The following is a 23,973-nucleotide window of genomic DNA, read 5'->3' on the forward strand; positions in this document are numbered from 1 at the left end:
ATATAGGAAACTTGTTAAGAGAGTAAATCCTGAGAGTTCTCATCACAAGGAATTTTCTATTTAATTTTGTATCTATATGAGATGATGGGTGTTCACTAAACTTATTGTGATAATTATTTCATGATATATGTAAGTCAAACCATTATGCTGTACACCTTCAACTCATACAGTGCTATATGTCAATTATATCTCAATAAAACTGGAGGAAAAAAATACCTAGCTCTCACCAAGGTAAAATTTACATTTGGCCTCCAGTCAAAAGCATCAGACTTGTAATGAAGCAATCCATGAGGAGGAAAATTAAAAAATAGAAACCAACCCAGAAATGACACAAGTGATAGAATTAGTGGACAAAAACATTAAAACAGTTTTGGCTATATGCCATATATTCAAGAAAGTAGAGGAAAGATTGAGAATGTTAAATGCAGATATAAAATATATTTGAGACCTAAATTGAACACCTAGAGATGAAAACTACAATGTGCAAGATGAAAAATAAACTACATGGGATTTACAACAAATTAGACAGTGCAAGAGGAAAGATTAGTAAACTTGAAGCCATAGCAATACAAACTATCCAAAATAAAACTCAGAAAGGAGATAAAGACTAGGAAAAAATGAATAGAGCATCAGTGAGCTGTGAGACAACTTTAGGTGGCCTAATATACATGTAATTGTAGTCTCAAGGAGAGAAGGAGGTTCAGAAAAATTTTTTGAAGAAATAATGGTCAAAAATTTCCAAATTTGATAAAAACTATAAATCTAGAGATCTTAAAAATAAAAAGAGGAAAAATGGAACAAAGAACAGATGACAAATAGAAAACAAATAGCAAAATGTTAGATTTACACCAAACTATATCAATACTTATATTAGCTATGAACCATCTAAACAATCCAGTTAAACGGCAGAGCTTATTAGATTTGGTAAAAAAGCAAGACTTAACTGCATGTTGCCTATAAGAAACCTCTGATACATAGTAAGATACAAATAGATTAAAAATAAAAGGTTGGAAAAAGATATTCCATGCTATTACTAATCAGGAAAGTTGGAACAACTATATTAATTTCAGAGAAATTAGATTTTAGAACAAAGACTATTACCAGGGATAAAGAAGGTCATTTCATAAGATAAAGTGGTCAGTTCATCAAGTTGAATTAATAGTACTAAATATGTATTGTACCTAATAACAGAGTTTAGAAATACATGAACCAGAAATTTAATAGAACTGAAAGGAGAAATAGATCCACAGTTATAGTTGGAGATTTCAATACCTTACTTCTCAATAACTGATTGAACAAGTAGACAAAAAATTAGTAATGATTTAGAAGAGTTAAAAATTATCAACCAGTTGATCTAATTGACATTTATATGACATTCTACCCAATACAGCAGAATACACATTTTGTTCAATTGCACAAAGAACATTTACTAATAAAGGTTACATTTTGGTCCATAAAATAGTATCAATAAATTTAAAATTACTTAAATCATAAAAAGTATGTCATCTGACTGAAAGGGAATTTAATTTAAAATCAGTAACAGAAAGATACCTGGAAAACCCCTAAATATTTAGAAACATACTTTTAAGAAACTCATGGGTCAAAGGAAAAAAAAATCAAAGATGAATTTAGAAAGTATTTTGTACTGATTGAAAATGCAACATATCAAAATTTGTGGGAGGTAGCTAATGTAATGTTCAGGGGAAAATTCACTAAATACCTATATTAGAGAAAATGTAAGGTTGCACATCATTGTCCTCAGCTTCTACCTTAAGAAACTAGAAAAAAGGAGAAAATTAAACCCATAGTAAGCAGAAGAAATGAGTTAAAGATAAAAGCTGAAACCATGAAGTAGAAAAACAGTAGAGAAAGCTAATGAAATCAAAAGCTGGTTCTTTGAGAAGACCAATAAAACTGATAAACCTTTATCCTGTTGGATCAGGAAAAAGAGAAGACACAAGTTATCAAGATCAGGAATGAAAGAGTCAACAAAGCTGCAGATACTATAGTTTTAAAAATGATACATGAAAGAATGGTATGAATTACTTTACATCAATACATTAGACTCTTAGATGAAGTGGGCAGATTCTTTGAAAGACGCAAGATACCAATGCCCACTCAAGAAGGTGTGAATAGCCTGAGTAGTCTTATATCTATTAAAGAATTGAATTTCCCCAAAGAAAACTCTGGGCCCAGATGACTTCCCTGATGAATTCTAGCAAATATTTAGGGAAGTCATAATACCAAGTTTATGCAAATTCTTCCATAAAATTCATGGAGGGAATACTTCTTAACTCATTCCATGACAGTGGCATTGTCTTGATACTAAAACCAAATACATTGCAAGAAAAGAAAGTTACAGACCAATATCCCTCATGAACATAGTTGCAAAATTCTTAACAAAATTTTAGCAAATTGACTCCAACAACTTATAAAAAGATAAAATACAATGACCAAATGGGATTTGTCCCAGGAATGCAAGGTTGGTTTAACATTTGAAAATCAATATCATGTACCATGTCAATAAAGTAAAAACAGAAAACCATATGATCAACTCAGTAAATGCATTTAACAAAATCAACATTAAAAACTCTCAAAGAACTAGGAATAGAAGGTAACTTCCTTAATCTGATAAAGAACATCCATGAAAAACCAATAGCTGAAATCATACTTAATACTGAAAGACTAAATCTTTCCCTTCTGAGATCAGGAACAGGCAAGATGTCCATTGTGAGTCACCACTTCTATTCAACATTGTACTTGAGGTTCTAGCCAGTACAATCAGACAGGAAAAAGAAATAAAAGGTATCCAGATTGGAAGAGAAGAAGTAAAATTCTTTATTCACAGATGACATGATTGCCTATGATTTCTAAGAAAAAAGAAAGAAAAAGCTACTAGAAAAATTAAGTGCACTTAGCGAAGTTGTAGGATACAAGATCAATACAGAAAAGTCAATTATATTTCTATATACTAGGAAATGAACAGTCAGAAGTTGAAATTTTAAAAGAATACTATTTATAGTAAAATTAAAAATATTCAGTACCTAGGATAAGTTTTCTAAAAGATATATAAGACTTCTACACTGGAAGCTATAAAATATTACTGAGAGAAATTAAGGAAAACCTAAATAAATGAAGAAATATTGTGTTCAAGGATTGGAAGACTCAATTTTTTTTTTTTTTTAATATTTATTTATTTATTTTTGGCTGTGTTGGGTCTTCGTTTCTGTGCGAGGGCTTTCTCTAGTTGCGGCGACCGGGTGCCACTCTTCATCGCGGTGCACGGGCCTCTCACCATTGCGGCCTCTCTTGTTGTGGAGCACAGGCTCCAGACGCGCAGGCTCAGTAATTGTGGCTCACAGGCCTAGTTGCTCCACGGCATGGGGGATTTTCCCAGACCAGGGCTCGAACCCGTGTCCCCCGCATTGGCAGGCAGATTCTCAACCACTGCACCACCAGGGAAGCCCGGAAGACTCAATATTGTTGTCAGTTTTCTCTAAAGGTATAGATTCAGTGCAATCTCAATCAGAATCCCAGCTGGCAATTTGTAGAGAGTGACAAGCTGGTTTTAAAATTTATATGGAAATGCAAAGGTCCTAGAACAGAAGAACAGAGAGGACTTAACACAGAACGGAAAATATGATCAATTAATTTTTGAGTATGGTGCCAAGTCAATTAAATGGAAAAAAGTTTAGTCTTTTCAACAAATGGTGCGGAACAATTTGAGATTCATATACAAAAAACTAAATCCATACCATATATCATATATAAAAGTTAATTCAGGGCTTCCCTGGTGGTGCAGTGGTTGAGAATCTGCCTGCCAGTGCAGGGGACACGGGTTCGAGCCCTGGTCTGGGAAGATCCCACATCCCGCGGAGCAACTGGGCCCGTGAGCCACAACTACTGAGCCTGCGCGTCTGGAGCCTGTGCTCCGCAACATGAGAGGCTGCGATAGTGAGAGGCCCGCGCACCGTGATGAAGAGTGGCCCCCACTTGCCGCAACTAGAGAAAGCCCTCGCACAGAAACGAAGACCCAACACAGCCAAACATAAATTAAAAAAAAAAAAAGTTAATTCAAAATTGATCATAGACCTCAATGTAAAGCCCAAATCAATAAAATTTGTAGAAGAAAATATGTTTGACTTTGGGTTTGGTAAAGATTTTTAAGGTACGACACCAAAAGCATGATTTATAAAAGAAAAAAGATAAATTGGACTGTATCAATTAAGAACATCTCTTTGAAAGCCACCTTTAAGAGACTAAAAGGACAAGTCACAGACTGGGAGAAAATATTCGCAAATCACATTATCTGATTAAAAGCTTGTATTCACATTATAAGGAGCTCTCAAAACTTAATAATAAGAGAACTCAGTCAAAAATAGGCAAAAGATTTGAACAGTTCACCAAAGATACACGGATGGCAAATCAACCCATGAAAAGATGATGAACACCACTAGTCATTAAGAAAATGCAGATTAAAATCACAGTTAGATACCACTACATACATGTTAGAATGTCTTCAGTTAAAAAGGCTTATAGTACCAAGTGTTAGTGAGGATGTGGAGCAGCTGAAACTCTTACACACTTCTGGTGGGAACACAAAATGGTACATCCACTTTGGAAAACAGTTTGCCACTTTCTTAAAGACCTAAAATGTACACCTACTCTGTGATTTAGCCATTCCACTCCTAGGCATTTATCTAAGAGAAATGAATGCATATGACTACATGAAGATTTGTACCCAAATATTCATAGCAGCTTTATTTGGAATAGACAAAAATTGAAAACAATCCAAATGTGCATTAACAGGCAAATCACCCAAATGTGCATCAACAGGCAAACATTTAGCACTGTCTCCGTACAATGGAATACTACTCAGCAATAAAAAGGAATGAACTATTGATACATGCAACAATGTATTTTATTCTCAATTACAGTAGGAGAAAGAAGTCAGGGAAAAAGACATGATTCCATTTATATGAAATTCTATAAAATACAAACTATTCAGAAAGCAAATCAGATTGCTCTGACGTGAGCCAGAGAGGAATGAATTTTAAAGAGACACAAGGAAACTTTTGTGGGTGACAAATATATTCATTATCTTGATTGTAGTGATGGCTTTATAGATATATATACATATGTCAAAACATACAAACTTACAACTTGTATACTTTAAATATGTGAAGTTTATTGTATTGTCACCAAATCTGTTTAAAAAATGTACTTGTGTGTTCTTCAACATTTATAGCAAGCTGTTTAAATTTCAGAATCACATAAGGGACTCAATAATTTTAAAAATAATTTGTCAGTGATTAAGTTTGATGAGGTGGGAAAACCTGCATTGTATATATCAAGTTTACTTATAATTTTAACTTATTACAAAATCGAGAAACTGAATAAATGTTCCAATTTGGGCTTTCTGAAATTCTGAAGAATTTTTTAGAATAATAATGATCAAATGTTAGATTTAATTGTATTGTCATATTAGAACACTGTAATCCAACTGGATGATAAATAAAGGGAGAGAGGGGAAAGAATGTGGAAAGAGCCCTAAGTATAAAATGGAGGAAGTCCACAGAATTCTAGGCTTGGGAGAAATTTTTATGACATTGTTTGGATGACTAGGTATCTATGGTAGATAGTATTGAATAATGGCCCCCTCAAAGATGCCCACATCCTAATCCCTGAAATTTGTTAATATGTTACCTTACAGAGTAGAAGGGACTTTGCAGATACGATCAAGGTTAAAGACTTTGAGGTGGGGAAATTATCCTGGATTATCCAGATGAGCCCAACATAATCACATGGATTCTTAAGAAATTTAAGAAAGCAGGGAAACTTTCCCAGCTGTGGCCAGAGGGAGATGTGACTATAGAAGAATGATCAGAGAGATACAATATTGCTGGCTTTGAAAATGGAGGAAGGGGGGCCATGAGCCTAGGAATGTGGACAGCCTCTAGAGTCTGGAAGAAAGCAGGAAATTCTCTCCTAGAGCCTCCAGAAGGAATGCAGCCCTGCTAACACCTTGATTTTAGCCCAGTGAGACCCATTTCTGACTTCTGCCCTCCAGAACTGTAACATAATAAGTGCATATTGTTTAAGCCATTACGTTGGTTACAATTGTTGTGGCAGCTGTAGAAAATATCTAAGGGGATAAACCTCAGAAAAATGTTTTGCCAGAGGGTTGCAGTAGAAAGTGAACTCTGTGATACCAGAATAACTTTTTCCATTCCTTGGGAATTGTTTTCCTTTCCACATATCAAACCTCATTGTCCTATAAGGTAAAATATGTACTTATTCATTAAAAAGTAATTCTAAATGTTAGAGTTGGAATAAACCTTAACCCCCTGAAATTTACAGATGGAGAAACCAATGGATTTGAGTTTAAATTTAGGCATGGTTCAATCCTCTATCATATATACCCTTTAATTAGAAATTTGTTCTGGAAACATGGAATATATGAGTCATTCCAAAAAGGGTGTTTACTTAGGGAGGTAGACAAATCTTTATCTAGTTGACAGGATTAATTTATGAGATTAATTTGTCACTTTGGAAGGTCCTAACCCTAACCCTGACCCTGAGGAGAAGGAATAAGTCATATTAACAAACTTCACTGTTCAGTAACTAGATCTGCACGCAGAGGAGGTACCAACTCAGAATGGAGGGGTTTGGGAGATGGCAGGGTCACATCAAAAATAAATTTTCCTTATTTCTTCCTGCCTAGGATGTGTTACAGTCTTATAGATTCTGTTTCCCCCCAGACTTCTCCCCAAACAGGAGTCTCTCCTGTTATGGAACATCCCCTTGTTCTCAAAACCAGTGCCCAGGCAGAGGCTCTGGTCGTCAAACTTGAGAGCAGCACTCTTCCCCTTTTCTCTCCTCAGTCCCTGTCCTCCTTCCATACTTTTGTGGAGGGATTTAAGGTGGCCAAGGGTTTTTTCCTTCTGTATTTAAGGATTTGATCACAGACCCAAAATGCAGTTTATTCTTGTGCAGTTTTACTCTTGGACATATAATGGACCTTGGGAAACAGAGTGAAGCCATGTTTTAAACCTGCTTAATTTATGTTATAGTGCTTTAATGAAACCATAAGAGGAATGCAGTACTATACAAAAATTTTATCCTAGGTTTCTTCCTTCTGCAGTCCAGCTCTCTGAGCCATCTCTTCCCCCAGTTGCTATTTAGTGTATACTCAGAGATTGACAGCTAGGTGTGGTCCTCTGTTTTTGACTGCCCATGTTTAAGTCAAACTGATATAATTAATAAGATAAACCTGTTATGTGTATGTATACATAGACATATACTTACAGTGTACTTCAGGGATGTATTAATTATGCTAGGGTTTTCTTGATTACCACCCCTGATTAGAGCAGAATATTATTTTTGCTTTCATAGTTGAATACTTAGGTACGGTGTAATTCTCCAGATTAGATTTTTCAGAGTAGATTTAGAGAAGGAATACAGTCAACTGGTAATGATATTTCAGTGCTGATTCCTTGTAGTGTCTGCTATTTTACCATCTTTATATCAATCAGTTGCTTTTGAAAATCACAATTCATTTGCATTTATCGACTGCCTCTTATATGCCATCCATTTACATTAGGTGTTGGGGGTCCAAAAATGAATAGGACACATTCTCTGCCTATACCATGTTTACAGACCTTTGCCATATGTTACCTTGCTGGCCTGTTCTTAGAAATCACCAGCAGACTTGGAATCAAACTGTTTGACCCTAATGAATCAACTCAAGTTAATAATCTACCACGGTGGCACAGGTAGAAATTTAATTTTTCTACTAAAACATGAATGGAGGCTCACTCCTACTGTGTTTACCTTTCCCAGAATGTAAGTTCCAGGGAGATGGAAAAAATTTCATCTGTACTGCCACAAGACCTAGTAATCAGAAGTGGGGCTGGGACCTTAAAAGTTTAAGAACCACTGTTGTACTTTCTTAGCAGTAACTGCAAGTGTACTTTTATCTTAATTCCATGTAGAATCTGATCACACCCCAACGTGTACTGTCCCCCAGAGTTCTCTCCTGAGCGCAGGCCTTGTCTCTTGACTGCCTTCTGGATGTCTCACAAGCACGAACTCTGCTCAACTAGATTTTGCTTCCTCTGCATAAGAGGCACTCCAAAATGTTTGAGTTAAATTGAACAGAAAGAATAAGTCCTGATGAGTGCAACCGTGAAGTGTTTTCGTCTTTTTGTCCTAAGTTTTTTAAAAAAATCATGGAAGTAATATATACTTAGTGCTAAACTATTTAAATGATAAAAAATTTTGTAAGTGAAAATCCCTTCTTAGACTCCTAAATCTCATTCTCCAGAGGTAACCCTGTTTTAACGGTGGTTAATATATTTTTCTTGTATATATAAGTAAATATACACCATTTTCTTCCTAAAAATAGGATCATACTACAAATTGTTGTGCAGCTTGCCATTCGCTTAATAGTCCATGTTGGATGTTGTTCCAACTTTCGTGTCATTATTAGAAGCTTGCTTATCTGGAATAGCTAAGATCTCGCCTGTTCCATATTAATATTTCCAGAGTTTAGTTGTCTTAACTCTAAGGAAGAACAATGATGAAAAAGACATTTTGGCATGTAATATATAATATTTGCATAATTGTAAGCCAATGCTCTAAAATGATTCTACACACCAAAATCTATAAATAACTGGGAAACATGGTTGGTTCCTGCAAGCAATTATGATATACCACATTATCTGTACCACATGTATTATCCCTTTGTAACATCCTCAAGTGATGTTGGTTTTGTTTACAGCCGGGAGAACCAAATCATCACTGGGCACTCTGCATTGTAACAATACATTTCATTTATTACAATGGTATTCTTTTTTAGTGGATGGGCATCTACAAAATCCTTTCTCAGTTCAGTTGTTTTGATGTTTTTGGTGTTTAGACTCTTAGCTCAGGGATTCTCTTTAGATTTATCTCATCCTTTTCAAAGACAGCATAATATTTTTATAGTATGGATTTGCTATTTTTTATTTAAACATTCCTCTTGAGGAAAAGCTTTAGAATACTTTTATTTAGCCGTATTAATTTAGCTGTAACTTAAGTGGCGGGGGGCGGTGGTGGTGGGATGAATTGGGAGATTGGGATTGACATGTATACACTAATATGTATAAAACGGATAACTAATAAGAACCTGCTGTATAAAAAAGTAAAATAAAATTCAAAAAAAAAGCAATCTATAAATGTTTAATTGACGAACAATTCTATGCCTTTGTTCTTCCTACTCTTGAATCATTACTTTTTTTGTTTCCCTGTGACCCTTTCCCTGTGTATTTAAGCTTGTCAAGTTCTTTCTTGTTCTTAAGCCTTTGCTCTCCACTCCCCTTTCCACCAAAGCATTTTACTGTTTCCCTTTGTAAGCCTAGTAAAAGTCTCAAAATTCTCACATTTTGCATCTTATACATTCCCCTTATACTTAACTTTACACTCACAGTATGCTACCTTTCTCTCCTTTCCATTTCTTAACTTCCCAATCTTAACCACTGCCCAGTGCCTTTGGGAGATGCTAGGGGATACATAAAATCAGCATTTTTTTTTCCTTAAAAACTTTTTAGCCAAATACTTATTCATAGGAGATGTCCCATTTTATTCTAAGTAGAATCTTCAGAAATATTTGAAAGGTAATTGCATCCATAAAGTAAGGACATGCTAAGAAAAAATGAGCAATTAGATAATAAGAGAGTATATAGAAATAAATATTTTTAAAAATCCTTTGAACAAATTAAATGACACAGTGGGCATAGCTGACAACCAAATGGTGATCTAGAAATTCCATCAAAGGAGATCTCTTAGAATATAGAGCAAAAAGGCAAAGATGGAATTGAGGTGGTTTCTCGACCCTGTGTGCACATTAGAATCATCTGAGATACTCTGTAAAAACACTGACGTCCTGACCACAGACCAATTAAATCCAGACTCTCTGGGAGTGGGTCCAGGCATCAGTGGCTTTTTAAAGCTTCTCAGGTAATTCTTTTTTTTTTCCCTTGGTTCTTTGTTGTACTTTATTGTTTTGTTTTTTTAACATCTTTATTGGAGTATAATTGCTTTACAATGTTGTGTTAGTTTCTGCTGTATAACAAAGTGAATCAGCTATATGCATATGTATATCCCCATATCCCCTCCCTCTTGTGTCTCCCTCAGGTAATTCTAATATTTATTCCAGAAACATGTTTAGGAGACCTGAAGGATAGAACCAAGATGCCCAAAGTCTGTCTAATAAGACTTCTAGAAGCAGAGGACAGACAGTGAAGGAAAAGAAATATTAGTAGGAACTTTCCTGAGATCCTCAAAGACTTGTCTTCAGCATTTAAGGACCAGGATGTTAAGGCCCCTGCAGGAATGAAGGAAAGAAGATTAATAACACGTATATCCTGGTGATACATCCGAACCCCAGGAGTAAAGAAAATTCTTACATGTTCATAGAAAAAAATGGGAGCCACCTTGTGCATTCGGGAGGGAGGGAAACCTACCTGGCCTAACTGATCTGAACACAGCATCTGCTCTGTCCCCCAGGTGGGGCTCTACTTAATTTCTCTGCTCTTTGTAATGCTGACCAGGCTCCCTTTGGAAGAGCTGTTCTTACAGTCGGTGTTTCTCGAAGGCAATTTGCTCTTCTTTGTTCTCTCCTTCTGGCTGATCTCATCTGTGTTCTAGTTCAGTGATACACCTTTTCTTGTTTTCAAGCTCAGAGCTTTGCAGATTTTTCTGTCGCTCCATTGCTATCATGGGGGAAGTTGATCCCTTAGCCTTTCAGCCCTTGGTATTTGGATGGTCTAATATTTTCTAGACCTTTTTTTGTTTTGTTTTAATGCTAATATAACTCTTTGCTTCCTACTTATTTAAGAACAGTAATTCATCCAAGTAAACAGGGTTAGCGACAGGAGTAATGGTAAATTTGGTCTATTAACTTTGCTCTTCTTCACTAATTACTGAGAAGGAAAGTGAGTTTACCAAAGCATTGTATGTATCTGAGAGAGACAATAAAGGAGGAAATAATTTGTAGCAATCAAGGGGTAGCTCCATTTAGGATTCTTTTTCCTCTCCAGTCTTCATGATTGGACATCCCAGAGTCTTTGGTTCCCGAAGAACTGATACAATAATCACTTCTGGAGGCTCGACTCAGAACTTTGGGATTGCACTGGAAATACAGAAGGTATCCTCAATTAAGGGGAAGGTAGGAGAGCTAAAGAGAGGACCATGGTTAAGTGTACAGTGCAGTGACATTAAGTACATTCACATTGTTGTGCAGTTATCACCACTCTTCTCCAGAACTTTTTCATCTTCCCAAAAAGACACTCTATATCCATTAAACAACCTCTATTCTCTGCTCCCCTCAGCCCCTGGTAATCTCTATTCTACTTTCTGTGTCTGTAAATATTTTTTTAGTATTTATTTATTTGTTTGTTTGGTTGGTTGGTTGACAGGTTGTGCAGGGTGTTAGTTGCAGCAGGCGGGCTCCTTAGTTGTGGCATGCAAACTCTTAGTTGCGGCATGCATGTGAGATCTAGTTCCCTGACCAGGGATCGAACCCGGGCCCCCTGCATTGGGAGCGTGGAGTCTTATCCACTGCGCCACCAGGGAAGTCCCTGTCTCTATAAATTTGCCTATTCTAAGTACCTCATATAAGTAGAATCATACAATATTTGTCCTTTTGTGTCTTGCTTATTTCACTTAACAATGTTTTCAAGTTCATCCATGTTGTAGCATGTATCAGAATTTCATTCCTTTTTATGAAATAATATTCATTTTAATAATAATATATAATACATATTGCACACATACCATATTTTGTTTATGGACACTTGGATTTTTTCCCACCTTTTGGCTTTTGTGAATACTACTACTGTATCTGTTTGAGTCTCTGGTTTTGCTTTTTTGAGGTACATACCTAGGAGTGGAATAGCTGGATCATATGGTGATTCTGTGTTTAATATTTTGAGGAACCACCAAACCTTTTCACAGAGGCTGCACCATTTTACATTACTACCAGCAGTGCCTGAGGGTTCTGATTTCTCTACATCTTCACCAACACTTGTCATTTTTCCTTTTTTGATAATAGCCATCCTAATGAGTGTGAAGTGGTATCTCATTGTGATTTTGACTTGCATTTCCCTTATGAATAAGGATGTTGAACATCTTTTCACCTGCTTATTGGCTCTTTGTATATCTTCTTGCAGGTTTCTTTTTTAAAGGAGAAAAAGTAAATGTATGAGCATATATAAGAGTGTTGTTCATCATCTCCCCATTCTGCACCCCAGTGTGGAGGAAGCAAATTAACTGGGGGAAAGTAGGTGAATAAATACAGTGTGCAGTTTCATATAGACATATAGTCTGTCTTTATATTTGATCTCGTTTCCTCTGCATGCATGTATATCTCTCTTTTGTGTGTGTCTTGCCTACAAATAGATAACTCCTCCTGACACTCCTGTGTTACTGGACTTGAATGTTTGATAGAGGCCTGGGGTTGAAAGTAAATGAGGGCTTTCCAGTTCGTACTTACATGAATATTTTCAAAATTAGGATGCACTTATACTGCATTCAGTTACAAGCCTTTCCTTGTGTTTTCTCTCTTTCTTTTGTGTTTTAGTTTTAGGAGACTGAAAGCCTTTATGGCCCAGACATCTATGGTACTTAGAAAGAGTGCTGCTGTAATTTTGTAATTTTCTGTGTTTCTAACAAAGTAGCCAGTTCCTATATTCTTTTTTGTCTTCTTTCTGAAAACTCTTCTGTTAGACAGTAGGATAATCTGTAATACAAGATATCTATATTTTAACAAAGAGAACAACTACAACAGTAGGTAATATACATGGTTAACTAGTGGATAAACCTTTAAAATGATTTCTCATTTGGGGGAATATGACAATTTAGTTAGGTTAACTGAAGTTTTCAGTACACTGTTGATGAAATTTTAAGCGTAGTCTCATTCTTCTGTGATGTCTCAGGTGTTTGCTGACCAGCTCTTTGGAGAGTGCATGCTTATCTGGCATGTCCATAACAGAACGAACTGTGTGTTCCCTCTCTGAGGCTCTGGGCAGCAATTTCCCCCTTTGGACAGTTCAGGACAGTGAGCTTTATCATAGATTAATATCCATAGCTACAGAGTGATTTTAAATCCAGAATAAACCTAGGGTAGGGGAACGAAGAAAAGGCTCTCTTACGAAAAAAGTGAAATTTTCTTAGTGTGTCTTACAGGTTTTTAGGAATTATCTGTTCTTACAGCCTTTTTTTCATGTAACATTAGATCAAGGAAGAAGTTTTTCTTTGTTTTGTTTGCTTACAAAAATCTATACCCCAAATGGTATAACTGGAATTAAGGGGAAGTACTTGGAATGTTCAGTTTATTTCTTTATTCTTCCAGATTTATCTGCCTTTGAAAGTTCAACAAAGTTTTAGTGTTGTTTTTATCTTTGTGTTTTAATTAATTTAATTCGTGCTACCTCTTTTCACATGGACTCCATACTAGTCAGAATCGTTCTGAGATTACGAAGATTATTTGAATCCCTTCAAGTGTTAGAACCAAAAATGAAGAGCAAATTCCTTTATCAAATGAGATTTATAAAGCTTGCAAGTCAACTTATACAAGTTCCCTATTTATTTAAATTTTAGCAAGCCATTGTTTCCAAAGGGGAGGGTTAGAACAAAAGAAAATGTTTTTTGATTGACAGTATTTTCGTTTAAAAGTTTAGCTGATCTACAAGTGACAAACATTCAAAAGAAAGGCATTGCCTTTGGATGTGTTGTAGTCATGCTTTCTGAATGCTCTGTTTTTAGCTTTTGGTGATATTTGTGCTCACACATGCTCTCTCTCAAATGATTTGAAAGTAAGTGGCAGACATCATGGCACCTCACCCCTAAATACTTCAACATGTGTCTCCTAAGAATGAGGATATTATTCTGTATAAAACCACAATGCTATATCACACTCCAGAAGGCTAACATTATACAGTAATAATAAGGTAATGTATGGTCTGTTTTTCCAAATTTTCCTAATTCTCCCAAAAATGTGCTTTTATAAATTTTTATTCCCCCTAATCCAGGATCCAGCCAAGGATCACACACTGCATTTGGTGGCTGTGTCTCTTTAGTCTTTTTTAAACCAGAACAGGCCCCTTTTCTTTTTTTTTAACTTTTTTTTGTCTTTCATAATATTAACATTTTGAGGAGTCTAGGCCAGTTGTAGAATGTTCCACCACCTAATTTTGTCTTTTCTTCTTGATTAGTTTCAGGTTAAATGTTTTTGGTAGGAATACCACATGTATACTTCCCATTACATCACATCAGGAGGCACACTGATATTGGTTTGTGTTAATATAGAAGATGCAGAGTTTTGTCATGATGCAGATCACTTGTGTGAAGGGGGAGGTTTGTCAGATCACTCCACTGGAAAGCCCTTTTTCCTTTTTTAATAATAAGTAATCTGTAGTTCATGTTTTGAGACCGTGTAGCTGTCCTGTTCCCTAATAACCTTTCATTTGGTGGTTTTAATTTGTTTATTGATTTACTCCAAGGTTTCCCCAGGGGTTTACTGATGGATGTCTATGTACCTGTAAAGCACCAGGAAATTTTTTTGTGTGTATATATTTTTCCAGGGATACGGTCCAACACCTCCAGAGTGTTTAAACGATCTTTTCCCTCTGTTTTTGAGGTGGCTCCTGCAAATTTCTATGCATCAGAGAGTGCTTTATAAGTGGTAGGTTACTAGAATTTGGGAACAAACCCTGTTCATCTAATTTTCCTAATTATCTTGCCCAGCATCACACAACAAGTAGGTACTTAATTTTTGTTGTTGTTTGTTTGAGAACGCTTTGTTCTGGCCTTTCCCTTATCCTGAGCCAAGCATTTGGATCTTTTGTGTTTGGCATAAAGTGTACTAGAAAATAAAGCAAAGGGCTAAGCCCCTGGTTTTTGGTGTTCTCTTTGAAGATTTGGGGGCACAGCAAAATTTGATTTGTGTCTTTGTTGACACTGAAGTAAATTTAGACACTGGAAATTGGAAATGATTTAGAACACTATATCAACTATATTTAGTTGTCTAATTATCAGTTGTTTCAGTAAGGCATTTTTCACAAGTGTAAAATAGCACTTTTTAACTGTGTAGGCAAGAGGGTCCCACAGGTGACTTAGGGAGCCTTATGTCCATTATTAGCCTAATACTGAATAGCTGTAGAAGTGATTAATTCTTGTCTTCCCCTGCTGAACCAGGAGAGCAGTGTGGAATTCATCATGGCAGCAGCCAGCAAGGTGTGTTTTGTTTTGTCTTGTTGATTAGCCTGTTGGTATTTGCCTTGCATGAAAAGTGTCTGTCATTTAGGTGACTGATGATAATAATAAGAGTTAACATTGGAATAGTATACTTTTAACATACATATTATACCATTTAATCCAGAAGATCACTCTGTGAAAGTAGATACTATTTTTATTCTAATTACACAGGTAGGGAAAAAAACTTAGAGAAGTTAAAGTAAGCACATTAAACAGCTTGTAAGGAGCTTCAGATTCCTTGACCTTTCTGTCATTCCAGTCTAAAAGGTAGAGGTGTTCTAAGGAATCTAAATATGAACAAAGCATGGCCCTGCTCTCAAGGATCTTTTAAATACAACAAGTGTGTTGTCTTACGAATGTATTATAGACAACAAATCAAGGGGAGAGCTAAGGAAGTACAGAAAAGGGCAGACAACTGCAAAATAGAAGGTCAAGTTTGGTAAGATGGAGGTAGCATTTGAGTGGGAAAAATGGGGATTTTATTTTTCTTTAATTTTTTAAATTTTTATTTTATTTATTTTTGGCTGTGTTGGGTCTTCGTTGCTGCATGTGGGCTTTCTCTAGTTGTGGCGAGCGGGGCTACTCTTCGTTGAGGTGCACGGGCTTCTCATTGCGGTGGCTTCTATTGTTGCGGAGCACGGGCTCTAGGCACACGGGCTTCAGTAGTTGTGGCTCGCGGGCTCTAGAGCACAGGCTCAGTAGCTGTGGTGCACGGGCTTAGTTGCTCCACGGCATGTGGGATCTTCCCGGGCCAGGGCTTGAACCCGTGTCCCCTGCATTGGCAGGCGGATTCTTATCCACTGCGCCACCAGGGAAGCCCAAGAATGGGGATTTTAAAAAAGAGTGACCAAGAGCATGGAGATGGGAAAGCACGGGACTTGTTATGGGAGAAGAATTAGTCTGGTTTGGCTAGAGCATGAGCTGCATGAAAGAAAGTAGTGGAAGCTAGACCTGAAAGATAGGTAAGGATCATGTTGTGGAGGGCCTGGAATGCCATGGTAGGGAAGAACCTCATTCCAAAGGAACTCTTGCGCAGGAAATGAAAAATATGGCTCTATAAAAGACCCAGTAATAATCATGATAAATGTTTACATTTTTAAGTTATGACTTTGTGCTAATCTCTTAACATTTGTTATCTCATTAATGCCTCACAGTAACTCTATGAACAAAAACTCCATCCATTTTACAGATGTGAAACTGAGGCTCAGTGACTTTAAGTTTGCAAATGTCAAACAGATATTGCTGGAGCTAGGACTCAGACTGGGGTCTGTCATTTTGAAAGCCTGTCCTGTTTTCCACTGTGATATATTGTCATTTCTTTTATCAGATCACCTGATAAGTTCTTAATTCTCTGTCAAGAATATGGCTGTAGGAAAAGGATGTTTTCAAAGTTCTGAAAGGACTACTTCTCAATGCGTTATCATGCTAAGGAATATAATCACTATCAAACCTGACTTGGTCTGCTCTCTCATTTGGGATCAGAGCTGGATGGGAAATTGAAGAGTTGGATGATGTTTCATTTACATGCCTCACGACATCAATACATGCTCATAGCAAATGTTTTTATTTTCCTTTTCAGTGTTTAACCTTATTGGCCCTTAGTAAATCTTGGGTCAGGTAAAGCTCAGTTCCTAGGGGCATTTAAGATGCATAAAGAAGTGATACTTTTCCTAGCTAAAATATGTTTCTTCTCAGCAGGTTGTCTACTTATAAAAGACAATGACTACTGATGAAGCTGCCAAGAACAATGGAGAAAGCCCTGCAGCAGCTGTTGCTGAACAGGGAGAGGATATTACCTCCAAAAAAGATAGAGGAGTATTAAAGGTGAGGCCACAAGGATGAATGACATTTTGGGAAATTTGCTATCTGGAAAGATTGTCAATAAAAATCTTCTTTTGTTTTTTTGGCTGGAGGTGGAGATGGATAATGTTTATTGAGGCTTACTAAGTACCAAACACTGCAGTTAAATTCTCATTTTGTCTTCATAACTGGAGGTTTATTTTTAATCCCAGATTATAGATGGTAAAACTGAGGGCCAGCTAGGTAAATTGACTTGCCCCAAATCATATGTCTTAGTAAATGCAGATCTGGGGTTCAGGTCCAAGTTATGTCTGACTCCAAAAGGCTGTCTCTCTCTATTCTCAGAGTGTATAAATGGGTTATTATTTTAATATAATATTTAAGTATATTAAAGCTAGCAAATGACAATTCAAAAGACTTTTTTAAAAGAAAAAGAAAAGCTAACTTGCAGAGTTCAAAAGGATTGGTTTTTTACATACAAATAGAATTCCTGTGTGCAGTGCAGGTATTTTTTTGAGGTTTCATCAGAGAATATATCTCACTTTTGAATTAGCTTTCCTCCTTAAAAACACTTTTTTCATTCTGTAATTAATCATTTTTACATTTTTTTTTAAATCTCACAGTGGTTTTGTGAGACAGTTCTTTTTTTTGTTTGTTTTATGAGCTTATTTATTTATTTATTTATTTTTTTGGGCTGTGTTGGGTCTTCGTTTCTGTGCGAGGGCTTTCTCTAGTTGCGGCAAGCGGGGGCCACTGTTCATCGCGGTGCGCGGGCCTCTCACTATCGCGGCCTCTCTTGTTGCGGAGCACAGGCTCCAGATGCGCAGGCTCAGTCGTTGTGGCTCACAGGCCTAGTTGCTCCGCGGCATGTGGGATCTTCCCAGACCAGGGCTCGAACCCGTGTCCCCTGCATTGGCAGGCAGATTCTCAACCGCTGTGCCACCAGGGAAGCCCCAGAGTTCTTTTTGATTCTTCCATTTATGTATGGAAGATATATATGTGTTATTATTCCGTATAATAAAGAGAGGTTAAATGGTTTTAGTCATACTAAGTTCTTTTTTCTCCTACACTGTTGTTACGTGTTCAAGTTTTGTATAATTAATTTTTTTTTTGCTGAAAAGATTATCTTAAGCATTCTAAATATTACCACTAAGCTGAGTTTTAACATCTCCTTGTGTTATCAGTAGCAAACGAGAATTTTTTTAGTTTGTTTTGGCTAATCTTGCTTATGTGCAAGCTTTTTTCTGCACCTGAATCTCTTCCGAATATACATGTTTTACTATTAGCTTGCTATATGCCAAGCCAAAGTTTGAAGACTTGAACCTGTAGAATAAGGGCTTTATGCTGTCTATAGCATAAGATGTATATTATGAGATCTTCATTCAGAGGGCTTTTCAACCTTGTAGCTCTGTGAATTACTCATCCCATACTCCAGAATGCCTCTCAAGACAGTGGAAATTCTGTGGGCTATCCTCAGCATCTCCCTACCTCTGTTTAAGTTCTCCTCTTTCATCTTTTCAGAGCACTGGTACAGAGAACATGGCCCCCAGCTTGCCTGAGGCCCTGCTTTGTTCTAGGGAGTAAATCTAATAAGATTTTTAGGCTTGTAAGAAACATTTAGAGATTATAAACCCTTTAAATCTTATGGTTTATCACTGTCTAAAGCCTCATGTTTCACCATGGCTTTTGGTTAAGATTAGGTCTTTTAACTCTGTGACCTAGAGCAATTTAGTAACCTATCTGTGATGAAGTTTCCTCATTTGTAAAATTAGAGTAATAATACTGCCTACCTCATAGAATTATTGAAATTACGTAAAGCATTTAGCACAGTGCCATGATTGTAATAATCTCTCTTATTAACTGTTACTGTATATATTTTTTAAAAGACCAAGGCAGATCTGGGAAGTGAGAAACTAACCCAGGAAGATAAAATTTCTTTTTGGAGCTTACATTTTTAAAATGAATTGAGACTAGATCATATCCTTAAGACAGCTCCAGATTTAGGCACTAAACTCGTCTTGTTGGGGAAACCGGAAGTGATACCACAGTATCACTTGCTGATGTGAACAGCTCTGACTCCATGGTAGCCATTCATCCCATATGCCCAGTTACTTGGTTATAGTCCTAGAAATGCAGATTCCCTCCAGGGGAGGCTCGGGCTCCTAAATACTGCACGCAGTTCATGAACACGAGCACTTCTAGAATATCGTGTGATTTCTTTTAGATTAACTTTTTTGAAACTTTTTTTCCCCTTGAGTACTAGAAGGGCAGTAATGATTCTACTTTTTTTTTTTTACTAGCACTTAATATAATTTTTTAAACTGTGATTATTTTTTCCCAGCTGTATTGAGATATATTTGAAATATAACACTATGTAAGTTTAAGGTATACAGTGTGACGATATGATACACTTAAATGTTTTGAAATGATTACTGCAGTAGGGTTAGTTAACCCCTTCATCACCTCAGATAATTATTTCTTTTTTGTGGTAAGAACATTTAAGATCTATTCTCTTAGCAGCTCTCAAGTATATAATACAGTGTTGTTAATTATAGTCACCATGCTGTACATTTGATCCCAAAAATTTATTCATCTTATAACTTGGAAGTTTGTACTCTTTGACCAGCATCTCCCCATTTTCCCCTAGCCCCTGGCAACCATCATTCTACTCTCTGTTTCTGTGAGTTCAGCTTTTTTAGATTCCACATATAAGTGATATCACACAGTATTTATCTGTCTCTGACTGACTTATTTCACTTAGCATAATGCCCTCAAGGTACATTCATATTGTCTCAAATGGTATTATTTCCTTCTTTTTCATGAATGAATAATATTCTATTTTATATATATATATATATATATATATATATAAAATATATATATATACCACATCTTTATCCATTATTTCTTTGAGATAGTGATTTCATTTCCTTTGGATTTATACCCAGAAGTGGAATTGCTGGATCATATGGTAGTTCTAGTTTTAATTTTTTGACGAAACTTCATACTGTTTTCCATAGTGGCTGTCCCAATTTATATCCCTACCAACGGTGTACAGGGTTTACTTTTCTCCACATCCTCATCAACACTTGTTATTTCTTGATTTTTTGATTATAGCCATGAGTTCCTTGTATATTTTCAGTATCAAATATATGGTTTTTAGATATTTTCTCCCATTCCATAGATCGCCTTTTCATTTTGGTGATTGTTTCTTTTGCTGTGCAGAAGCTTTTTTTTTTTTTAATATATATATAAATTTATTTTATTTGTATTTATTTTTGGCTGCGTTGGGTCTTTGTTGCTGCATGCAGGCTTTCTCTAGTTGCAGTGAGCAGGGGCTACTCTTCATTGCAGTGCACAGGCTTCTCATTGCAGTGGCTTCTCTTGTTGCAGAGCATGGGCTCTAGGTGCGTGGGCTTCAGTAGTTGTGGCTCGCGGTCTCTAGAGCGCAGGCTCAGTAGTTGTGGCGCATGGGCTTAGTTGCTCCGCAGCATGTGGGATCTTCCCGGACCAGGGCTCGAACCTGTGTCCCCTGCGTTGGCAGGAGGATTCTTAATCACTGTGCCACCAGGGAAGCCCACAGAAGCTTTTTAGTTTGATGTTCCACTTATTTATTTTTGTTGCTTGTACTTTTGGTGTCATATCCAAAAAATTATTGCCAAGATTAATGTCAAGGAGATTTTTCCCTTGTTTTCCTTTAGATGTGTTATAGTTTCATATCTTATATTTAAGTCTTTCATTGATTTTGAGTTAATTTTTGTGAGTGGTGTAAGATAGGGGTCCAATTTTATTCTTCATAGGGTTATCCAGTTTCCCCTACATCTTTTACTGAAGAGATTATCTGTTCCTCATTGAGCATTCTTGGCTCCCTTGTCAAATATTAGTTGACTGTATATGCTAGGGTTTATTTCTGGGTTCTCGATTCCGTTCCATTGGTCAGTGTGCCTGTTTTTATGTCAGTACTATTCTGTTTTTATCACTATAGCTTTTAATATAGTTTGAAATCAGGAAATGTGATGCCTCCAGCTTTGTTCTTTCTCAGGATTGCTTTGACTCTTTGGGATCTTTTATGGGTCTGTACGAATTTTAGCTTTTTTTTTTTTCTATTTCTGTGAAAAATACCATGGGAAATTTTGATATGTCTTGGATTGAATCTATAGATGTTTTTCAGTAGTATGGACATTTTAACATTTTTAATTCTTCTCATCCATGATCATAGGACACCTTTCCACTTATATGTGTCTTCTTCAGTTTCTTTCATCAGAATCTTATAGTTTTCAGTGTATAGATCTTCCACCTCCTTGGTTAAATTTATTTCTAACTATTTTATAGTTTTTGATGATATTGTGAATGGGATTTTTTATTGAGGTATGATTGACATATAACATTTTATTAGTTTCGGGTGTACAACATAATGATTTGACATTTGTATGTATTATGAAATGATCACCACAATAAGTCTATTTAACGTCTGTCACCGTACATAGTTTAAAAAAATATTTTTGTGATGAGAACTTTTCAGATCTATTCTCTTAGCATCTTTCAAATATGCAATACAATATTATTAACTATCGCATCATGCTGTACATTACATCCATGACTTATTCTGTAACTGAAGGTTTGTACCTTTTGACTCCCTTTACCCGTTTCTCCCACCCTCCCCTCAAACTCTGACCTCTGGCAACCACCAATCTGTTTCTGCTCTTTGTATCTATAAATTTAGTTGTTTTTTCTTTACTTTTCTTTCTTTTTTTTTTTTTTTAAGATTGCATATATAAGTGAGATCATACAGTATTTGTCTTTTTCTGTCTGACCTATTTTCACTTAGCATAATGCCCTCAAGGTCCATCCATGTTGTTACAAATGGCAAGATTTCATTCTTTTTTTTTTTTTTTTTTAAATAAGTTTATTTATTTGGCTGCCCTGAGTCTTTGCTGCTGCTTTCTCTGGGGCTACTCTTCGTTGTGGTGCGTGGGCTTCTCATTGTTGTGGCTTCTCTTGTTGCAGAGCATGGGCTCTAGGTGCACGGGCTCAGTAGTTGTGGTGTATGGGCTTCATTGCTCCGCGGCATGTGTGATCTTCCTGGACCAGGGCTTGAACCTGTGTCCCCTGCATTGGCAGGCAGATTCTTTTTTTTTTTTTTTTTTTTTTTTAAATTTATTTATTTATTTATTTATGGCTGTGTTGGGTCTTCGTTTCTGTGCGAGGGCTTTCTCCAGTTGTGGCAAGTGGGGGCCACTCTTCATCGCGGTGCGCGGGCCTCTCACTATCACGGCCTCTCTTGTCGCAGAGCACAGGCTCCAGACACGCAGGCTCAGTAGTTGTGGCTCACGGACCCAGCTGCTCCGCGGCATGTGGAATCTTCCGGGACCAGGGCTCGAACCCGTGTCCCCTGCATTGGCAGGCGGATTCTTAACCACTGCGCCACCAGGGAAGTCCCGATTTCATTCTTTTTTATGGCTAAATAATCATCCATTGTGTGTGTGTGTGTGTGTGTGTGTGTGTGTATACATACATATATATATATAACATATACAAATATATATATTTTCTTTATCCATTCATTTATTGATGAACACAGGTTGTTTCCATATCTTGGCTAATGTAAGTAATGCTGCAGTGAACATGACGAGGGTGCATATATCTTTTTCAGTTAGTGTTTTCATTTCTTTTGTATGAATACCCACAAGTGGAACTGTTGGATCATATGGTAGTTCTACTTTTAATCTTTTTAGGAACCTCCATACTGTTCTCCATAGTGGCTGCACCAGTTTACATTCCCACCAACAGTGCAAGAGGTTTCCCTTTTCTCCACATCCTCACCAACACTTTTTATTTCTTGTCTTTTTGATGACAGCCATTCTGACAGGTGTGAGGTGATATCTCATTGTGGTTTTGGTTTACATTTCCAGGATTGTTTTCTCTATTTTTTTTTCAGATATTTTGTTAGTTTGTAGGAACACAACTGATTTCTGTATATTGATTTTGTAATCCTGCAACTTTACTGAATTCATTGATTAGTTCAAACACTTTTTTTGATGAAGTTGCAGTAATCATTTTTTTTCCTTTAGAATGTCTAGGCTTTTGAGCTAAGAAAGTTATAGAATCTAAGTTCACAGTGTTTACGTGGTGATATGAGGGAGGGGCAAGGAGGACGCATCTCAAAAAAGAATTTAGGAGCAAATAATTGAATTCTTTAGATAAAAATTCAGACCCTTCCCCAAAAAAGATGTTTATTGGACATTAGCTACCATCCTTTGTTATCTAATAAAAATGATTAATTTGGCATAAGTGATTGACAGAATAAATTATACACCACATGCCTGGATTTGATTTTCTTTTCCCAGAACTGACCAACTGCATTAGTGTCTTGCTCTGCCAAGAACAAAATAAATATACTGGATTTTATGATAGTTAAATGTTTTTCAACTTGGAGCTTTTTGGCATTTCCTTTACTAGAACACAAGTTATTCAGTATCATATCAAACTGTGCAGTGGTACTGTTTTTTTTACATGTTGAATATTCTTCAAATAGTAGGAAGTATAACCTTTATATCAGGAAATAGGGCTTTTTGAAATTAAACCAAACTAGTGGAATCTAGTCAAAAGATAATGTTTTTAGCAAAGGAGAGAAGTAAAAATCTCACCTTTGAAACTTTGCTTCAGACTTCTTTTTGAATGTTTTTGAAAGTCCACTAACCTTTTTGGTCTAATTCCGTTTGTACATGGACTAGCTGTGTTTCGAAAGATTTCAGTGTCAAAAGATGGGGCATTAAACCAATGAAGCAAGATCTATCGATTAATTATTTTGAGAGAATAGTGTGATTAACAATACAATTAAATATAGCATTAAAGATTTAGAGTAGTACAGGATAA

General features: G+C 36.4%; 1 protein-coding gene and 1 long non-coding RNA gene across 8 annotated transcripts in view; one reads left to right on the plus strand and one right to left on the minus strand.

Annotated features, from left to right (window-relative positions):
- Window positions 1-23,973, plus strand: part of FKBP5 (FKBP prolyl isomerase 5) — a 100,865-nt gene that overhangs the window by 27,263 nt on the left and 49,629 nt on the right. For 4 of the 7 annotated variants that reach the window (XM_082412627.1, XM_082412624.1, XM_082412630.1 and 1 more), the window contains one exon: window positions 16,996-17,121. In XM_082412627.1, the coding sequence (XP_082268753.1) occupies window positions 17,017-17,121 (105 nt within the window). In that variant the 5' untranslated portion in view covers window positions 16,996-17,016. Of the gene's footprint in view, window positions 1-15,237; window positions 15,277-16,992; window positions 17,122-23,973 lie in introns of those variants that run through there. The other 3 variants (XM_082412625.1, XM_082412629.1, XM_082412626.1) reach the window with 2 other exon arrangements.
- The window catches only part of LOC309637690, a 192,617-nt gene continuing 173,378 nt past the window's right edge, over window positions 4,735-23,973 (minus strand). Inside the window, exon 9 of the long non-coding RNA XR_014250731.1 lies at window positions 4,735-11,173. This is a non-coding gene — a long non-coding RNA (uncharacterized lncRNA). The remainder of the gene's footprint in view (window positions 11,174-23,973) is intronic.

Source organism: Balaenoptera physalus (assembly GCF_965194825.1).
Source record: "Balaenoptera physalus genome assembly, chromosome: 11".
Taxonomy (NCBI): domain Eukaryota; kingdom Metazoa; phylum Chordata; class Mammalia; order Artiodactyla; family Balaenopteridae; genus Balaenoptera; species Balaenoptera physalus.